General features: G+C 43.0%; 1 protein-coding gene across 7 annotated transcripts in view; it reads left to right on the top strand.

Annotated features, from left to right (window-relative positions):
• The window catches only part of SLC4A10 (solute carrier family 4 member 10), a 302,756-nt gene that overhangs the window by 145,563 nt on the left and 140,561 nt on the right, over window positions 1-16,632 (top strand). For all 7 annotated transcript variants that reach the window (XM_074967434.1, XM_074967433.1, XM_074967431.1 and 4 more), the window contains one exon: window positions 8,385-8,531. In XM_074967434.1, coding sequence (XP_074823535.1) covers window positions 8,385-8,531 — 147 coding nt within the window. The remainder of the gene's footprint in view (window positions 1-8,384; window positions 8,532-16,632) is intronic.

The following is a 16,632-nucleotide window of genomic DNA, read 5'->3' on the forward strand; positions in this document are numbered from 1 at the left end:
GTTGGGGACTATTTAGAAAAGCTGGACAAGCGCAAGTCCATGGGGCCAGATGCACTGCATCCGAGAGTACTAAAGGAGTTGGCGGCTGTGATTGCAGAGCCATTGGCCATTATCTTTGAAAACTCATGGCGATTGGGGAAGGTCCCGGACGACTGGAAAAAAGCTAATGTAGTGCCCATCTTTAAAAAAGGGAAGAAGGAGGATCCTGGGAACTACAGGCCAGTCAGCCTCACCTCAGTCCCTGGAAAAATCATGGAACAGGTCCTCAAGGAATCAATTCTGAAGCACTTAGAGGAGAGGAAAGTGATCAGGAACAGTCAGCATGGGCAAGTCATGCCTGACTAATCTAATTGCCTTCTATGACGAGATAACTGGCTCTGTGGATTAGGGGAAAGCAGTGGACGTGTTGTTCCTTGACTTTAGCAAAGCTTTTGATACGGTCTCCCACAGTATTCTTGCCAGCAAGTTAAAGAAGTATGGGCTGGATGAATGGACTATAAGGTGGATAGAAAGCTGTCTATGTTGTCGGGCTCAATGGGTAGTGATCAATGGCTCCGTGTCTAGTTGGCAGCCGGTATCAAGTGGAATGCCCCAAGGGTCGGTCCTCGGGCCGGTTTTGTTCAGTATCTTCATTAATGATCTGGAGGATGATGTGGATTGCACCCTCAGCAAGTTTGCAGATGACACTAAACTGGGAGGAGAGGTAGATACGCTGGAGGGTAGGGATAGGATACAGAGGGCCCTAGACAAATTAGAGGATTGGGCCAAAAGTAATCTGATGAGGTTCAACAAGGACAAGTGCAGAGTCCTGCACTTAGGACGGAAGACTCCCATGCACCGCTACAGACTAGGGACCGAATGGCTAGGCAGCCATTCTGCAGAAAAGGACCTAGGGGTTACAGTGGATGAGAAGCTGGATAGGAGTCAACAGTGTGCTGTTGTTGCCAAGAAGGCCAATGGCATTTTGTGATGTGTAAGTAGGGGCATTGCCAGCAGATCGAGGGATGTGATCATTCCCCTCTATTCGACATTGGTGAGACCTCATCTGGAGTACTGTGTCCAGTTTGGGGCCCCACACTACAAGAAGGATGTGGAAAAATTGGAAAACATCCAGTGGAGGGCAAGAAAAATGATTAGGGGACTGGAACACATGACTTATGAGGAGAGGCTGAGGGAACTGGGATTGTTTAGTCTGCAGAAGAGAAGAATGAGGGGGGATTTGATAGCTGCTTTCAACTCCCTGAAAGGGGGTTCCAAAGAGAATGGATCTAGACTGTTCTCAGTGGTAGCAGATGACAGAACAAGGAGTAATGGTCTCAAGTTGCAGTGGAGGAGGTTTAGGTTGGATATTAGGAAAAACTTTTTCACTAGGAGGGTGGTGAAACAGTGGAATGCGTTACCTAGGGAGGTGGTGGAATCTCCTTCCTTAGAAGTTTTTAAGGTCAGGCTTGACAAAGCCCTGGCTGGGATGATTTAGTTGGGGATTGGTCCTGCTTTGAGCAGAGGGTTGGACTAGATGACCTCCTGAAGTCCCTTCCAACCCTGATAGTCTATGGTTCTATGATTATTCCTTAAGTGTCAAATCCTGGCCCCACTGGGTGTTTTGTCATTGACTTCAATAAATCTAGGATTAGGACATATGATCCTTTTTTCTTTAAATTTTTGCCAGTTTCAGCCATATGTTTTATGTTGCTTCTAATAAATGTAGTTATTGTCACCTTTGGCTAAAAAATATTAAATTTTACAGTCTTGAACTTGCCTGGTGAAATCCTGCCCTTGTTGACATCAATGAGAGTTTTGTCATTGACTTCAGTGGGGCCAGGATTTCACCCATAGTCTATACTTTGTATCATGTTAGGCTGTGATTCTTCAAATAGTTGCTTTTGTGTGGACCCTTAAACTGGCTTGGGGGCTTGTTGACCCTTGGGACTTGACAACAATGTGGGAGTCCACACTACATGTATGGAAGATTGGGCCTTAGGCCTTATTCCTTCATTGAGCCTCTCTGGAAGTAGGTCTTTGAAATAATAATAAAAGAAACACTGGCAGCAATTTAGTGGTGCAACAAAGTACAGTTATAACATCAATAGGAGGTCATGCAGTTGCATGACCAGGAATTGTACATGTTTATTATCAACAGGGATAATTTAAGTTTTTGAAACCTTCATTAAATTGTATGAGTGGATCCAACTACCTCTTTCATCATTACTGGTTTCTGGGATTCTTCCTTCCTTTGAGTATGTGATTCAGATTATTTTTCTCATGATGTGCTAACTTGTACTTTTTTCTAAGCTAAATGTCATTTATTATTTTCTGTCCTGATCTGAAGTCTCTATAGGTCCTTTTGTTTTCAATTGTGTTTGTGTTCTCAATTTGCAAATGACATGAATGTGTTGTTTGTTCCCTCTTCCTCATCATTAATGAAAATGTTAAATAAGACTGGTTCTAACACAAGTCCCTGCGGTACCCCACTAGACACCTCCCCAAAACTCAGAACACTGACATTTATCATTTAAATTTGTTTACAGTGCTTTTTATATAGTTTTCAATTCATATGACAGCGGTTTTATCCTAACAGATGTAAATGAACTTTCAATTAAGATTTCATGAGTCAGTTTATCAAATTCTTTATTAAAATCCACATATGTTACATCCACTGGAATTTTAACATATCCACTCTAATTCTGTATTGAAAAACAATTAAGTTTGTTGGTCAAGATTCTCTCTTTATGAGCCCAGGCTGCTTACTGCTCTTGGCTCCATTAACCTCAAAGGGCTTGATTCTACCACTATCTTACACTGCATAATGAGTACTCCACTTTGCAAGTAGAACTATTGATCAATAGAGGATTTGAATTTTTTGGTTTGTTTATTTATGTGTTTGTGTGTGTGTGTTCTGTGACTGGGTGAGTTCAGAGAACTCAAGAGAAAACCAAGCTGAAGAAATTAATTTACCTTTAATTCTGATAGTGGTGAGGTTCATGGTCATTTTTGACTTTTGTGGATATAAGTTCTAGGGTCTAGAGTTCAGCTCCTATAAAAATTCTGTCATATGGAAAAAAGTCTTCCAGAGTGGCCCAGCAGGATGGGTGTAGTTCCCTTGCCTATGGACAGCAAGAGATTATCCACCAGAGTAACATGTGCCAATTTTTTTCCCATGCTCTGGATTGGAGCCTGACTGAGAGGGATCCAGGATACCGGCAATTGACAGGTGTCATTAGAGACGTGGGTTTTTTTACTAGCTTCTCTATTAACTTACAGAGAAGGAGCTTAGACCCTTGACAGTAACTTGCAAGATCTCTTTCATTGAGAGATGATTTGCAGTAATGGTGCAAAAATGGTGCAACTTGTCCTGTTCATTCTCCCTTCTGTCTTTCTGTTACTCCATCTGTCTTTCAGTGTCTGCTCATCACCTTTTAGAATACTCTCATTTTCACTTTCCTCCCAAATTATCTCTTTCTGACCTGTAATTATACTCCTTCAGGCCTCCTTAATTTTTCCTTCACGGATGTTTCACTTATTTTTTTCCATTCCTTCAGTCTTCTGTAGCAAAGTGTTATTTCTTCTTGTCTCTGCAAACTTCCCCTGTAAAACTTCCTGATTCCCCATATGTGTTTAGGATTCCACTACTGGAATCTCCCATTGATTCCCTTCTACACTTACTGAAATTCATCCATGGTGTAACTCCATTGCCCTTTGTGACACAAAGTCATCGGTGCCAGCTGGCAAACATTTCAATACTCTGTGTCAGCCCCTCCTATCAGGCTTGACAAACTCACCACACGCAACATGCTGCTTTCACAGTACTTATCCCAAAAAATCTTCTGTTAGGTATGAAATGAAAGCCCGTGACACACTGGTCATCAACATTGTTGTGAATAATATGTACTGACACTGTATAAGGGATTGTGGAATATCTTGACTTTAGTAAGGCTTTGATACAGTCTCGCATGACCGTCTCATAAACAAACTAGGGAAATACAACCTAGATGGAGCTACTATAAGGTGGGTGCATAACTGGATGGAAAAACATTCCCAGAGAGTAGTTATCAGTGGTTCACAGTCAAGCTGGAAGAACATAGTGAGTGGGGTCCCACAGGGACCAGTTCTGGGTCCGGTTCTGTTCAATATCTTCATCAATGATTTAGATAATGGCATAGAGAGGAGTACACTTATAAAATTTGCAGGTGCTACCAAGCTGGGAGGGGTTGCAAGTGCTTTGGAGGATAGGGTTAAAATTCAGAATGATCTGGACAAACTGGAGAAATGGTCTGAAGTAAATTGCATTTGTCCTTATTGAATTTTATCCTATGTACTCCACTTGGGAAGGAACAATCAGTTGCACACATACAAAATGGAAAATGACTGTCTAGGAAGGAGAACTACAGAAAGGGCTCTGGGGTCAAAGTGGATCACAAGCTAAATATGAGTCAACAGTGTAACACTGTTGCAAAAAAAAAAAAAAAAAAGAAGCAAACATCATTCTGGGATGCATTACCAGGAGTGTTGTAAGCAAGACACAAGAACTAATTCTTCCGCTCTATTCTGCACTGATTAGGCCTCAACTAGAGTATTGTGTGCAGTTCTGGGTGCCACATTTCAGAAAAGATGTGGACAAATTGGAGAAAGTCCAGAAAGGAGCAACAAAAATGATTAAAGGTCTAGAAACATGACCTATGAGGGAAGATTGAAAAAAATGGGTTTGTTTAGTCTGGAGAAGAGAAGACTGAGAGGGGACATAACGGTTTTCAAGTACATAAAAGGTTGTTACGAGGAGGAGGAAGTAAGATTGTTCTCTTTAACCTCTGAGGATAGGACAAGAAGCAATGGTTTTAAATTACAGCAAGGGCAGTTTAGGTTGGAAATTAGGAAAAACTTCCTAATTGTCAGGGTGGTTAAGCACTGGAATAAATTGCCTAGGGAGGTTGTGGAATCTCCATCACTGGAGATTTTTAAGAGCAAGTTAGACAAATACCTGTCAAGGATGGTGGAGATAATACTTAGTCCTGCCATGAGTGCCGGGGACTGGACTAGATGACATCTCAAGGTTCCCTCCAGTCCTACAATTCTATGATTTTATGTTGAAATTATGTTTTAAAGTCTGTAACAAGGCAGAGAGCACAGAAAGGTTTTCTGCCAGACAAAAGCATATCTATTTACCAATCCCTGTTTCTCTCATGTAAATTAAGCATTATAAAGCCAGCACAATGGAGCCCCATTTACACGTGAAGTCAACAGGAAAAACAGATTGATGGGGGGGGGGGAGAGGAGGAGGATGTGAAACCAACAGAGGGGAGCATACCAGAGAACGAACAGTGAGGGAGACTTCAAAAAGGGCATTTCAAAAGTTTACTGGACTATAAGAGAAAGGGCAAAAGGACCTCTTTGCTTCCCCAGTGAAGGATAAGAAAAAGGACAGTGCTTTTTGTATTTATGAAAGTTGGGTATTGGCCATGTGGGTTAGTGATGCTGGGAGGTTTCTTTAGTGAGAAATTACTTTAGAAAAGGATTTTAGCTTGTTAGAGTTAAGTTTAGTCTCTAAGAAGTTTCTTTGGAGGCAGCCCTACCTGGCCATTTTCTGTGAGTGGCTAGTGACAGGCACTGGATACTACAGAAGGGGATGCTGGCAGAAGGACTTGGGGATTGGTATATCTGTCACTAGCCTGCACAGGAGATGGCGAGGTCTGTGGAGACCTGGAAGTCAGTATTGTCTATGGCTAGAAGCTGTTGGTTGAGCTACAGCAAGCATCAGGCAAGACTGCTTCATGATAAGGGCAGGTGGTGGTGGTGGTATAGTGCCTCACAGCCCTGAGTACCACTGTGGAACATCGCAACCTTAAATCAAACGTGAATTTGGTCCATTGTTGTGTTTTCTTGTTATTTCCATCAGTTTTTCAGTTTCCTAATTCCTTTTTACATGCAAATGGATTATTCTCTGTATAAAGAGGATACCTGGGCAGTTCAGCCATTTGGAGTTTTGCTGTTGATTTGCCAACCTATTTAGTAGAGATGACCCTGGATTCAAACCTCAGATACCAAATCTTCAGAATAAAGTGAAGTGTGAAGCTGCATTTGGATCCTTGAACTTCACAGATAAGCTCCTCTCTTAATAGTTAACTGTCACAAAACTAGAATAAACTTTCCCCCCCTGCTTTTACAAAGCAGCAGGAACTGATTAAATTACTAAATCAAAATAAGTAATTTTTTTGAGCCTTTGGAAGTGATTAAAATCTTTGAGAAGGCAGCCTTTTCTTTCACATGTCGTTCTGTATCATACCTACCAAGGAGATATTCAGAAATACATTATTGCTGTTGCTCTTTATAGTAAATTCTCTTCATGATAACATTTTTATTTATTTCATGCATTATTGATTGCATTGGGTTTGAGATAATGTAAAAGCACCAGTTCTCTGTAAATCATTTTCTGGGAGTAAAACATAATATTAAACAAGAGGCAAAGAAAAATCTCAAATAAATACTCATCTTCAGGTCATGGCTGTTCTTCAGAAAATCTCATGCATATGCAAGGACATTTTTCCTAAATCAGTGACAATGCCTTCCAAATTGTCCACTAAACATTTTTATATAAAAGACTAAATTGAAGAAGTAAACCCACGTTTTAATATTGTGTCTGGAGGTTTTTCTCCAGCTTGTTTCTGCTTCTGCAGAGAATTCCTGTCAGCCTTGAATTTCTTTCATGTACTGTGACAAATGATGCCTTGCTGTGTTTTCTGCCGCTAGTCTCCATGGGATTACAGATCACGTGCCTACAGCAGCTTAATGTACTTGACCTTTTCATATGATTGACACAGCTAAATGATTGCAGCAGAGCAGAATTATCCAGTAGCTATGTTATGTTCATTTCCAGGGGAAAAGAAAACACATTCGGTGTTAACAATCTGAGAAGTATATATTTATATTTCTCAGAAAAAAACACAGCTTCCTAAATATCCCAGTCATGTGACATAACCGAATAATAGCACAATAAATCATTTCAAAGATGGCGGTGTATCACTTGTATCATGAAATGGGACAAACATCAGAAAAGAATCTGTCATGACTTACTACATGCTTTAGCCTCCTAAATTCACTTACCAGAATATTTCCTGTTAAGTGAATTCAGGAGGCTAGAGTGTGTAATAAGAGTTGACAGATTTCTTTCCCATGTTTGTCCCCTTTCATGATTCATAGGATCATAGAACTGGAAGGGACCTCGAGAGGTCATCTAGTCCAGTCCCCTTCACTTAAGGCAGGACTAAGTATTATCTAGACCAGTGTTTCCCAAACTTAGGATGGCGCTTGTCTAGTATTATCTAGACCAGTGTTTCCCAAACTGGCAGGCCCAGCCGGTTTGTTTACCTGCCGCATCCACAGGTTCGGCCGATCGTGGCTCCCACTGGCCGAGGGACGTACTGGCCGCCCTTCCTGCAGCCTCCATTGGCCAGGCACAGCGAACCGCGGCCAGTGGGAGCCACGTTCGGCCGAACCTGCGCACGTGGCAGGTAAACAAACTGGCTGGGCCCTCCAGGGGCTTTCCCTGAACAAGCGGCCTCCCAAGCTTGGGAAACACAGATCTAGACCATCCCTGACAGGTGATACAATGCATCCGATGAAGTGAGCTGTAGCTCACAAAAGCTTATGCTCAAATAAATTGGTTAGTCTCTAAGGTGCCACTAGTACTCCTTTTCTTTTTGCGAATACAGACTAACACGGCTGCTACTCTGAAACCCGTCAGAATGCTACATTATCTATCTTTGAAATGATTTACTGTGCTATTATTCTATTGTGTCATATAATTGAGATATGTGAATCTGTGGGGCTTGATCAGCAAAATTGGATTTCATAGGCTCAGCAGCCAAGGACTATAGGTGTAGTGGTCAGATAGACGTTGTTAATTTTTTTTAATGAAATATCAGTAGAAATAAAACCAGTCTAAGCTACCCATTAATTATTTGTAAATAGGGCACACAAAGTATGTTATGGAAGTGCAGGGATTTTGTTGTATACATTTTGTGTCCTGTCATGAACTTTTTGGCAAAATTTCCATTGACTTCACAGAGAGTTCTGCATATGGATGGTTGGCAGGATTTGGTGCATACATGGTTTCAACTTGCTTAAAACTCCAGCACAAACAAATCAGAGTAATTTCATTAAGCATGTAATTCAAGAAGATCCATCTATCTTTCTACTGTTAATTTACAATACACCCCAAATTTATCTTTCTCTATATATAAATCTCTAGGGGATTCGTCATTGTAGCATCAGAGATTCAGTACTGGGATTTTCTCCTGTATCAATAAATTGTGTATCAGTAACACTTAAGTATTATAATAGGACATTGTATCTTGCCATCTGCACTTTTTTAACAGTAACTTTCTTTGTAGGTCACCGAACATTGTTCATTGGAGTTCATGTGCCACTAGGTGGAAGAAAAAGTCACCGACGTCATAGACACCGTGGACACAAACACAGAAAGAGAGACAGGGAACGAGATTCAGGATTAGAGGATGGGAGAGAGTCTCCTCCTTTTGGTAAGGTTTATTTCTTCTTGCTGGAACTTTGAACAATAAACATCAATACGACAATGTATACTTCTCCTCCTCTTATATTTTAGTCAGTATTGACAATAGGGCTTTGGGATTGCAAGCCAAAGCCTTTCAGGTCTGTTCAAAAATCTTTTGAAGTTTCCTCCAATTGTGTTTAAGTTTAGGGGATGAATAAATGAAAATACTTACTTTTAGTAGTGTTGTAGCATTCTAGAGCATTTATTTGGAGATAGGCACTTTATATAGATGGATGGAAACGATTGGTGCTGGGGAATTGGCTACTGTAAAATGTAGCAAGACGGGGTAATGTAGTGCTAATATTGAAATAGAGGGCCTGCTCCTGAACTATTGCGAATTTACACCAGCCTAAGATCTGATCCAGAGTCTATATCTTGCCTCTGTCCTTACATGACATTGTAAAGTGTAAATGTATTGTGACATAGGTCATATTGTGAGATCAGCCTCGGTGTCTAGCTAAGGATCATGCCCTGTTTTTTTGTGGTGAGAGGGGCTGGAACAAGAATGAATGCAAGGGGGAATACAGGCATTTATGTGGGGAAATGTGATATTTATCAAATATTTCTAGTATGAAAGGATCTCAGCCACCCTCCCACACCAAATGTATTGAAAAGGGGAAGAAAAGTGAGTACTCCCATATGTGTGTTTTGACATATGCCCTCATGCATACATCTGGATAACAACTAACTGGGGACTTGGGAGAGAGGAAAAAGCTAGCAAAACAAACCGCTCATACTAAATGGAAACCATATCATAGTGTAGCACAAAAGAATATTTTTAGTTCATTGGGGAAATGTAAGTGCCAGTGTAATTTTAGGTTGCAAACTAGTCATTACAAGATCCTTTATTTTAGACTGAATTTTAAATTATCTGTGAGGAAAGCTTTGAAGCAGTGTATTACAAGTGGTGAAGCTATAAGTCTGTATAAAAGAACTTGATTTACTCAAATCTTTCACAGTAATATATACCAGGGATGAAAAAGCAGAAAGATAAGAGTGTGTTTCTTAAATTCAGTAGGAAAATAGAGGATTAAGAAGGTCTTGAAGAATTAATATTGATGAAGAAAAATGGATGAGCTGACTTGGTTTGGAATGTATTTGTTGCCACAAGAGCATATAGTGTATATATAGATACACTTAAAATGGATTTGTATGGATTTGTATATTTCAAATCTATGAAAAACATGCATTATTAATACAAATGTATTTGTTTTTTACCATGATTAATATTTTAAGGCATAGTAAGAGAAATATTTTTTAAAACAACCTTTCTTTAAAAAAATAGAGTTCAAAGTTGTTTAAAATGTTTTAAAGAAAGAACTTCTGCATACATAATGTTGTATATTTTTAATAGATAAACACTGAAAGCTTATGTTAACTAAGAGGCCACATTTTCAAAAGTGATCAGGACCCAACAGCTCCCAGTCAGTTTCCTAATTTCATTTAGGTGCATAAATGGGAGCTAGATTTTCTGAAAAGTTTGCCCAGGTCCTTCCACCCCAAGACATCTAGCTTTGTGTCCTTTCCTATATCACAAGTAAAAAAATGACTTTTAGTTTCATCCTTACACCGTTTGATGTGCACATCACAAAATGCCACTCTTTGGCACAATTCAGCATAAGTGACAGTGACTCTCTGTTCTGCAGAGGCAAAAGAGTGGAATAGCAATCCAGATTAGGCATATTACCTGTGGCTACCTTTCTCCTAATGTCTAAGGAATCTGTGTCAAACCTCTGATTTTAGGGGAAATCCTCTTATGCTAAAGTCATTCTCCTAATTATAAGTGGTGTTGCCTAGATTACTCAGGGTATGTCTACACTACGAAATTAGGTCGAATTTATAGAAGTCGATTTTTTAGAAATTGATTTTATACAGTCGATTGTGTGTGTCCCCACTTAAGACCATTAAGTTCATTAAGTCGGTGGAGTGCATCCACAGTACTAAGGCTAGCATCGACTTCCGGAGTGTTGCACTGTGGGTAGCTATCCCACAGTTCCCGCAGTCTCTGCTGCCTATTGGAATTCTGGGTTGAGATCCCAATGCCTGAAGGGGCAAAAAGAAAAAAGAAAAGGAGTACTTGTGGCACCTTAGAGACTAACCAGTTTATTTGAGCATGACTGGTTAGTCTCTAAGGTGCCACAAGTACTCCTTTTCTTTTTTCTTTTTACGAATACAGACTAACACGGCTGTTACTCTGAAGGGGCAAAAACATTGTCGCATGTGGTTCTGGGTACATGTCGTCAGGCCCCACCCCCATGAAAGCAACAGCAGACAATCGTTTTGCGCCTTTTTTCCTGGGTTACCGTGCAGATGCCATACCATGGCAAGCATGGAACCCACTCAGCTCACCATCATCGTACATGTCCTGGGTGCTGGCAGACGTGGTATTGCACTGCTACAAAGCAACAGCTCATTGCCTTGTGGCAGCAGACAGTGCAGTACGGCTGGTAGTCGTCGTCGTCGTCGTCGTCATCTCCTGGGTGCTCTTGGCCGACCTCAGTGAGGTCTGTCAGGGGTGCCTGGACATATATGGGAGTGACTCCAGGTCATTCTCTTCTTAAGTTTCGTCTCATGGAGATTAAGTCTGCCTGGAAACAATGTACTGCACTGTCTGCACTGTCTGGTGGCAAGCACCCAGGAGATGATGACAGCTAGCAGTCATACTGCCCCATCTGCTCCCAGGCTCCCCTTGCTCTCCCCTCTCTGCCTCTGTGAAAGCAACGGCCGATAATAGTTTCCCTTCTTTTTCCATGCGGGCACCATATTGCTGACAGCATTGTCATCCACCCGCCGCTTCCGCTGCCACTCTGCTCTCCTGCTCTCCTGCAGACGCCATACCACGGCAAGCATGGAGCCCACTCAGATCACTTTGGCAGTTTTGAGCATTGTAAACACCACGCGCATTATCCAGCAGTATATGCAGAACCAGAACCTGCAAAAGCAGGCAAGGAAGTGATGGCAGCGCGGTGACGAGAGTGATGAGGACATGGACATAGACTTCTCTCAAAGTACAGGCTCCGGCAATTTGGACATCATGGTGGTAATGGGACAGGTTCATGACGTGGAACGCTGATTCTGGGCCTGGGAAACAAGCACAGACTGGTGGGACCACATAGTGTTGCAGGTCTGGGACGATTCCCAGTGGCTGCGAAACTTTCACATGTGTAAGGGCACTTTCATGGAACTTTGTGACTTACTTTCCCCTGCCCTGAAGTGCAAGAATACCAAGATGAGAGCAGCCCTCACAGTTCACAAGCGAGTGGCAACAGCCGTCTGGAAGCTTGCAATGCTAGACAGCTACTGGTCAGTCGGGAATCAATTTGGAGTGGGCAAATCCACTGTGGGGGCTGCTGTGATCCAAGTAGCCGACACAATCACTGAGCTGCTGCTATTAAGGATAGTGACTCTGGGAAATGTGCAGGACATAGTGGATGGATTAGCTGCAATGGGATTCCCTAACTGTGGTGGGGTGATAGACGGAACCCATATCCCTATCTTGGCACCGGACCACCAAGGCAGTGAGTACATAAACCGCAACGGGTACTTTTCAATAGTGCTGCAAACACTGGTGGATCACAAGGGACGTTTCACCGACATCAATGTGGGATGGCCGGGAAAGGTACATGACGCTCGCATCTTCAGGAACTCTGGTCTGTTTCAACAGCTGCAGCAAGGGACTTTCTTCCCAGACCAGAAAATAACTGTTGGGGATGTTGAAATGCCTATAGTTATCCTTGGGGACCCAGCCTACCCCTTGTTCCCATGGCTTATGAAGCCACACACAGGCAGCCTGGACAGTAGTCAGGAGCTGTTCAACTACAGGCTGAGCAAGTGCAGAATGGTGGTAGAATGTGCATTTGGATGTTTAAAAGCGCGCTAGCGCAGTTTACTGACTCGGTTAGACCTCAGTGAAAACAATATTCCCATTGTTATTACTGCTTGCTGTGCACTCCACAATATCTGTGAGAGTAAGGGGGAGACGTTTATGGTGGGGTGGGAGGTTGAGGCAAATCGCCTGGCTGCTGATTACGCGCAGCCAGACACCAGGGCGGTTAGAAGAGTACAGGAGGGCGCAGTGTGCATCAGAGAAGCTTTGAAAACCAGTTTCATGACTGGCCAGGCTATGGTGTGAAAGTTCTGTTTGTTTCTCCTTGATGAAAACCCGCCCCCTTGGTTCACTCTACTTCCATGTAAGCCAACCACCCTCCCCTCCCCACTTCAATCACCGCTTGCAGAGGCAATAAAGTCATTGTTGTTTCAAATTCATGCATTCTTTATTAATTCATCATACAAATAGGGGATAACTGCCAAGGTAGCCCGGGAGGGGTGGGAGAGGAGGGAAGGACAAGGCCACACTGCACTTTAAAACTTACTGAATGCGAGCTTTCTGTTGCTTGGGCAGTCCTCTGGGGTGGAGTGCTTGGGTGCCCGAAGGCCCCCACACCGTGTTCTTGGGCGACTGGGTGAGGAGGCTATGGAACTTGGGGAGGAGGGCGGTTGGTTACACAGGGGCTGTAGTGGCGGTCTGTGCGCCTGCCTTTTCTGCAGCTCAACCATACGCCGGAGCATATCAGTTTGATCCTCCAGTAGCCTCAGCATTGCCTCCTACCTTCTGTCAGCAAGCTGATGCCACCTGTCATCTTCAACCTGCCACCTGTCCTCACGTTCATATTGTGCTTTCCTGGACTCTGACATTGCTTGCCTCCACACATTCTGCTGGGATCTTTCGGTGTGGGAGGACTGCATGAGCTCAGAGAACATTTCATTGTGAGTGCTTTTTTTTGCTTTCTAATCTTTGCTAGCCTCTGGGCCAGAGATGATATTGAGTGAGTGTTGAAACATTTGCAGCTGTGGAAGGGAAAAAAAGGGAGAGTAGTAGTTAAAAAGACACATTTTAGAGAACAATGTGTAGACTCTTTCACGGTGAACCTTGCTGTTAACATTACATAGCACATGTGCTTTTGGTACAAGGTTGCATTTTGCCTCTTATATTGGGGGTCTGCCGGTTTGGTGTGAAAGATCACACATGCAGGGCCGGGTAACAGAATTCGGCTTGCAGACAGCCATGGTAAGTCACAGTCTTTTGGCTTCTTTAACCTTCATAACATGTGGGAATGATTTCAAACAGCAGCACCCTCATTTCCCTTACCAAGCAGTCGTTGGGTTGGCCATTTAAAATGTGTTGGCAATTTAAAAGGAGGGGCTGAGGTTTTCGGGTTAACATGCAGCACAAACCCAACTAACCCCCCCCACACACACACACACCCCCAATTCTCTGGGATGATCACTTCACCCCTCCCGCCACCACGTGGCTAACAGCGGGGAAGATTTCTGTTAAGCCACAGGCACGCAGCCCAGCAGGAATGGCCACCCTCGCCCCCACACCCAATTCTCTGGGATGATCGCTTCACCCCTCCCCCACAGCGTGGATAACAGCAGGGAATATTTCTTTTCAGCCACAGGCACACAGCCCAGAAGGAACGGCCACCTCTGAATGTCCCCTTAATAAAATTACCCTATTTCAACCAGGTGACCATGAGGAGTGACCATCCAGGAGAGCTTTATGGAGATGTCCCTGGGGGATTTCTGCTCTATCTCCAGACACGTCAACAGACTTTTCCAGTAGCTGTACTGGCCGCGAATGCATCCCAAGTCTTCAGAGCAAATTAATCATTAAACACGCTTGCTTTTAAACCATGTATTATATTTACAAAGGTATACTCACCAGAGGTTCCTTCTCCGCCTGGCGGGTCTGGGAGCCTGCCTTGGGTGGGTTCGGGGGGTACTGGCTCCAGGTCCAGGGTGAGAAACAGTTCCTGGCTCTCAGGGAAAATGGTTTCTCCGTTTGCTTGCTGTGCACTATCTTCAACCTCCTCCTCCTCCTCCTCATCATCTTCCTCTTCCCCAAAACGCGCATCCCTGTTGCATGATAATCCATTGATGGAGTCAAAGCACAGAGGTGGGGTAGTGGTGGCTGCACCCCCTAGAATGGCATGCAGCTCACCATAGAAGTGGCATGTCTGGGGCTCTGACCCCGAGCAGCCGTTTGCCTCTCTGGTTTTTTGGTAGGCTTGCCTAAGCTCCTTAAGTTTCATATGGCACTGCTGCAGGTCCCTGTTATAGCCTCTGTCCTTCATGCCCTTGGAGATTTTTTCAAATGTTTGGGCATTTCGTCTTTTGGAACGGAGTTCTGATAGTAAGGATTTGTCTCCCCATACAGCGATCAGATCCTGTAACTCCCGTTCAGTCCATGCTGGAGCTCTTTTGCAATTCTGGGACTCAATCATGGTCACCTCTGCTGATGAGATCTGCACTCACCTGCAGCTTGCCATGCTGGCCAAACAGGAAATGAGATTCAAAAGTTTGCAGGCCTTTTCCTGTCTACCTGGCCAGTGCATCTGAGTTGAGAGTGCTGTCCAGAGTGGTCACAACGGAGCACTCTGGGATAGCTCCCGGGGGGGCCAATACTGCCGAGTTGTGACCACACTACCCCAAATTCGACCTGGCAAGGTTGATTTCAGTGTTAAGTCCCTCTTTGGGGGAGGAGTACAGAAATCGATTTTAAAAGCCCTTTAAGTTGAAAAAAATGGCTTCGTCGTGTGGACGGGTGCAGGGTTAAATCGATCTAATGCTGCTAAATTCAACCTAAACTCGTAGTGTAGACCAGGGCTCAGTAAGAGAGGGGCTCATTTCTGTCACAATGTGCTGTATATTGTGCTATATAACTGCAACATGCGCTCCCTGGGAGGCCCCAGCAGGAACGCTGGCTGCGCCAGCTCTCCTTCATTCTAAGCAATTTTGTGACCGTTTTATCACCTATTCCAGTAATAGCTGTTCTAATTTTCTACCTTCCACAAGCTCTTTTTTTATTAGTAAAGAAGAACTTTTCATATTTCTTCCTGGTGAGAAACAGTAGGGAGGGCTACTTGGTATTGTGCAATTATGGAGGATGGAGATAAAACCAGAGCAAAAAGTGATGATAGGACAAATGAATCAAAGCATGGAAGAGGATAATTTTCAGTCTGCAATGAAGTACAACACAAAAGAATATATTTTCATACAGCCTCTTTCTTAAAAAATTATCATGGTGCTTCACAGACAATTAAAACCTATATATGAATTGCAACAAAATGATGTACTATTGGTTACAGTGTACATCATATACATAGCATGAATGGGGAAGAAGGGGAAGCTTCAGATTCCAAAGTTTGAAACTTTGTCTATATTTATATATTTTTTCATTAATTTCCTAACTTTTATTAAGTTTTGACAAAAAGTAATACCATACATGTAGAGAAGATTTCTATGTGAGAAATTAATAGACATACGCTAAATACATTCATCATGTGCCTATGCAATTGATCATGTACCTACATCCATATCACCTGCCAAAAATCTATCCTACTAATCCAGGAGTTCCAAAAGTTTTTCCCTGTGCGTCCGCATTTTGAGACCTACTGTGACCCCAACAAAGCAACACAGTGACCAAGGAATCCAAGGAATGTACACATTAAGTATGTTACTAAATACTCTCTATTGTGACTTGTGCTTCCGCATTGTGACACAGCTTCTCAAAGTCTAGCGGTGTGGTAGAAATTGCACACCTAATCTCTGATGTGACATCAACAGTAGATGGATACCAAGACTTGATGGATGCAAGTGCGCTGAATCCAGCTTCACACAAATACAAATGGAACCCTGAGTTTCAAGGCATGTGTTGAGAGTGCAGGATATTCATTCTTGACAATGAACCAGAACTCTGGGAGAGAAAGTTGGGCATATGTTCCTCTCAAGAATCAATTTCAGGAAATTTTGGTGAGCTGTTTGATGTCAGCTGTTGGCAAATCCATAGCATCAGGCTTGCACTGAAAGGAGTTTTGCACCGCACCCTACTTTGTCACCTCCAAGTTGGGGAAAAAGGATGTAAACCGTACCTCCAGCCAGCTGAGATGCTCAGCCATCACCTGTGTGGGAGGCTGGATAATTTCATTTTCAGCTAGGAACTTGCAAAGCTATGGGAAGGATTCATAGACTTTAAGGTCAAAGGGACCGTCATGATCATCTAGTCT

This window comes from Natator depressus, chromosome 11, assembly GCF_965152275.1.
Source record: "Natator depressus isolate rNatDep1 chromosome 11, rNatDep2.hap1, whole genome shotgun sequence".
Classification (NCBI taxonomy): Eukaryota; Metazoa; Chordata; order Testudines; family Cheloniidae; genus Natator; species Natator depressus.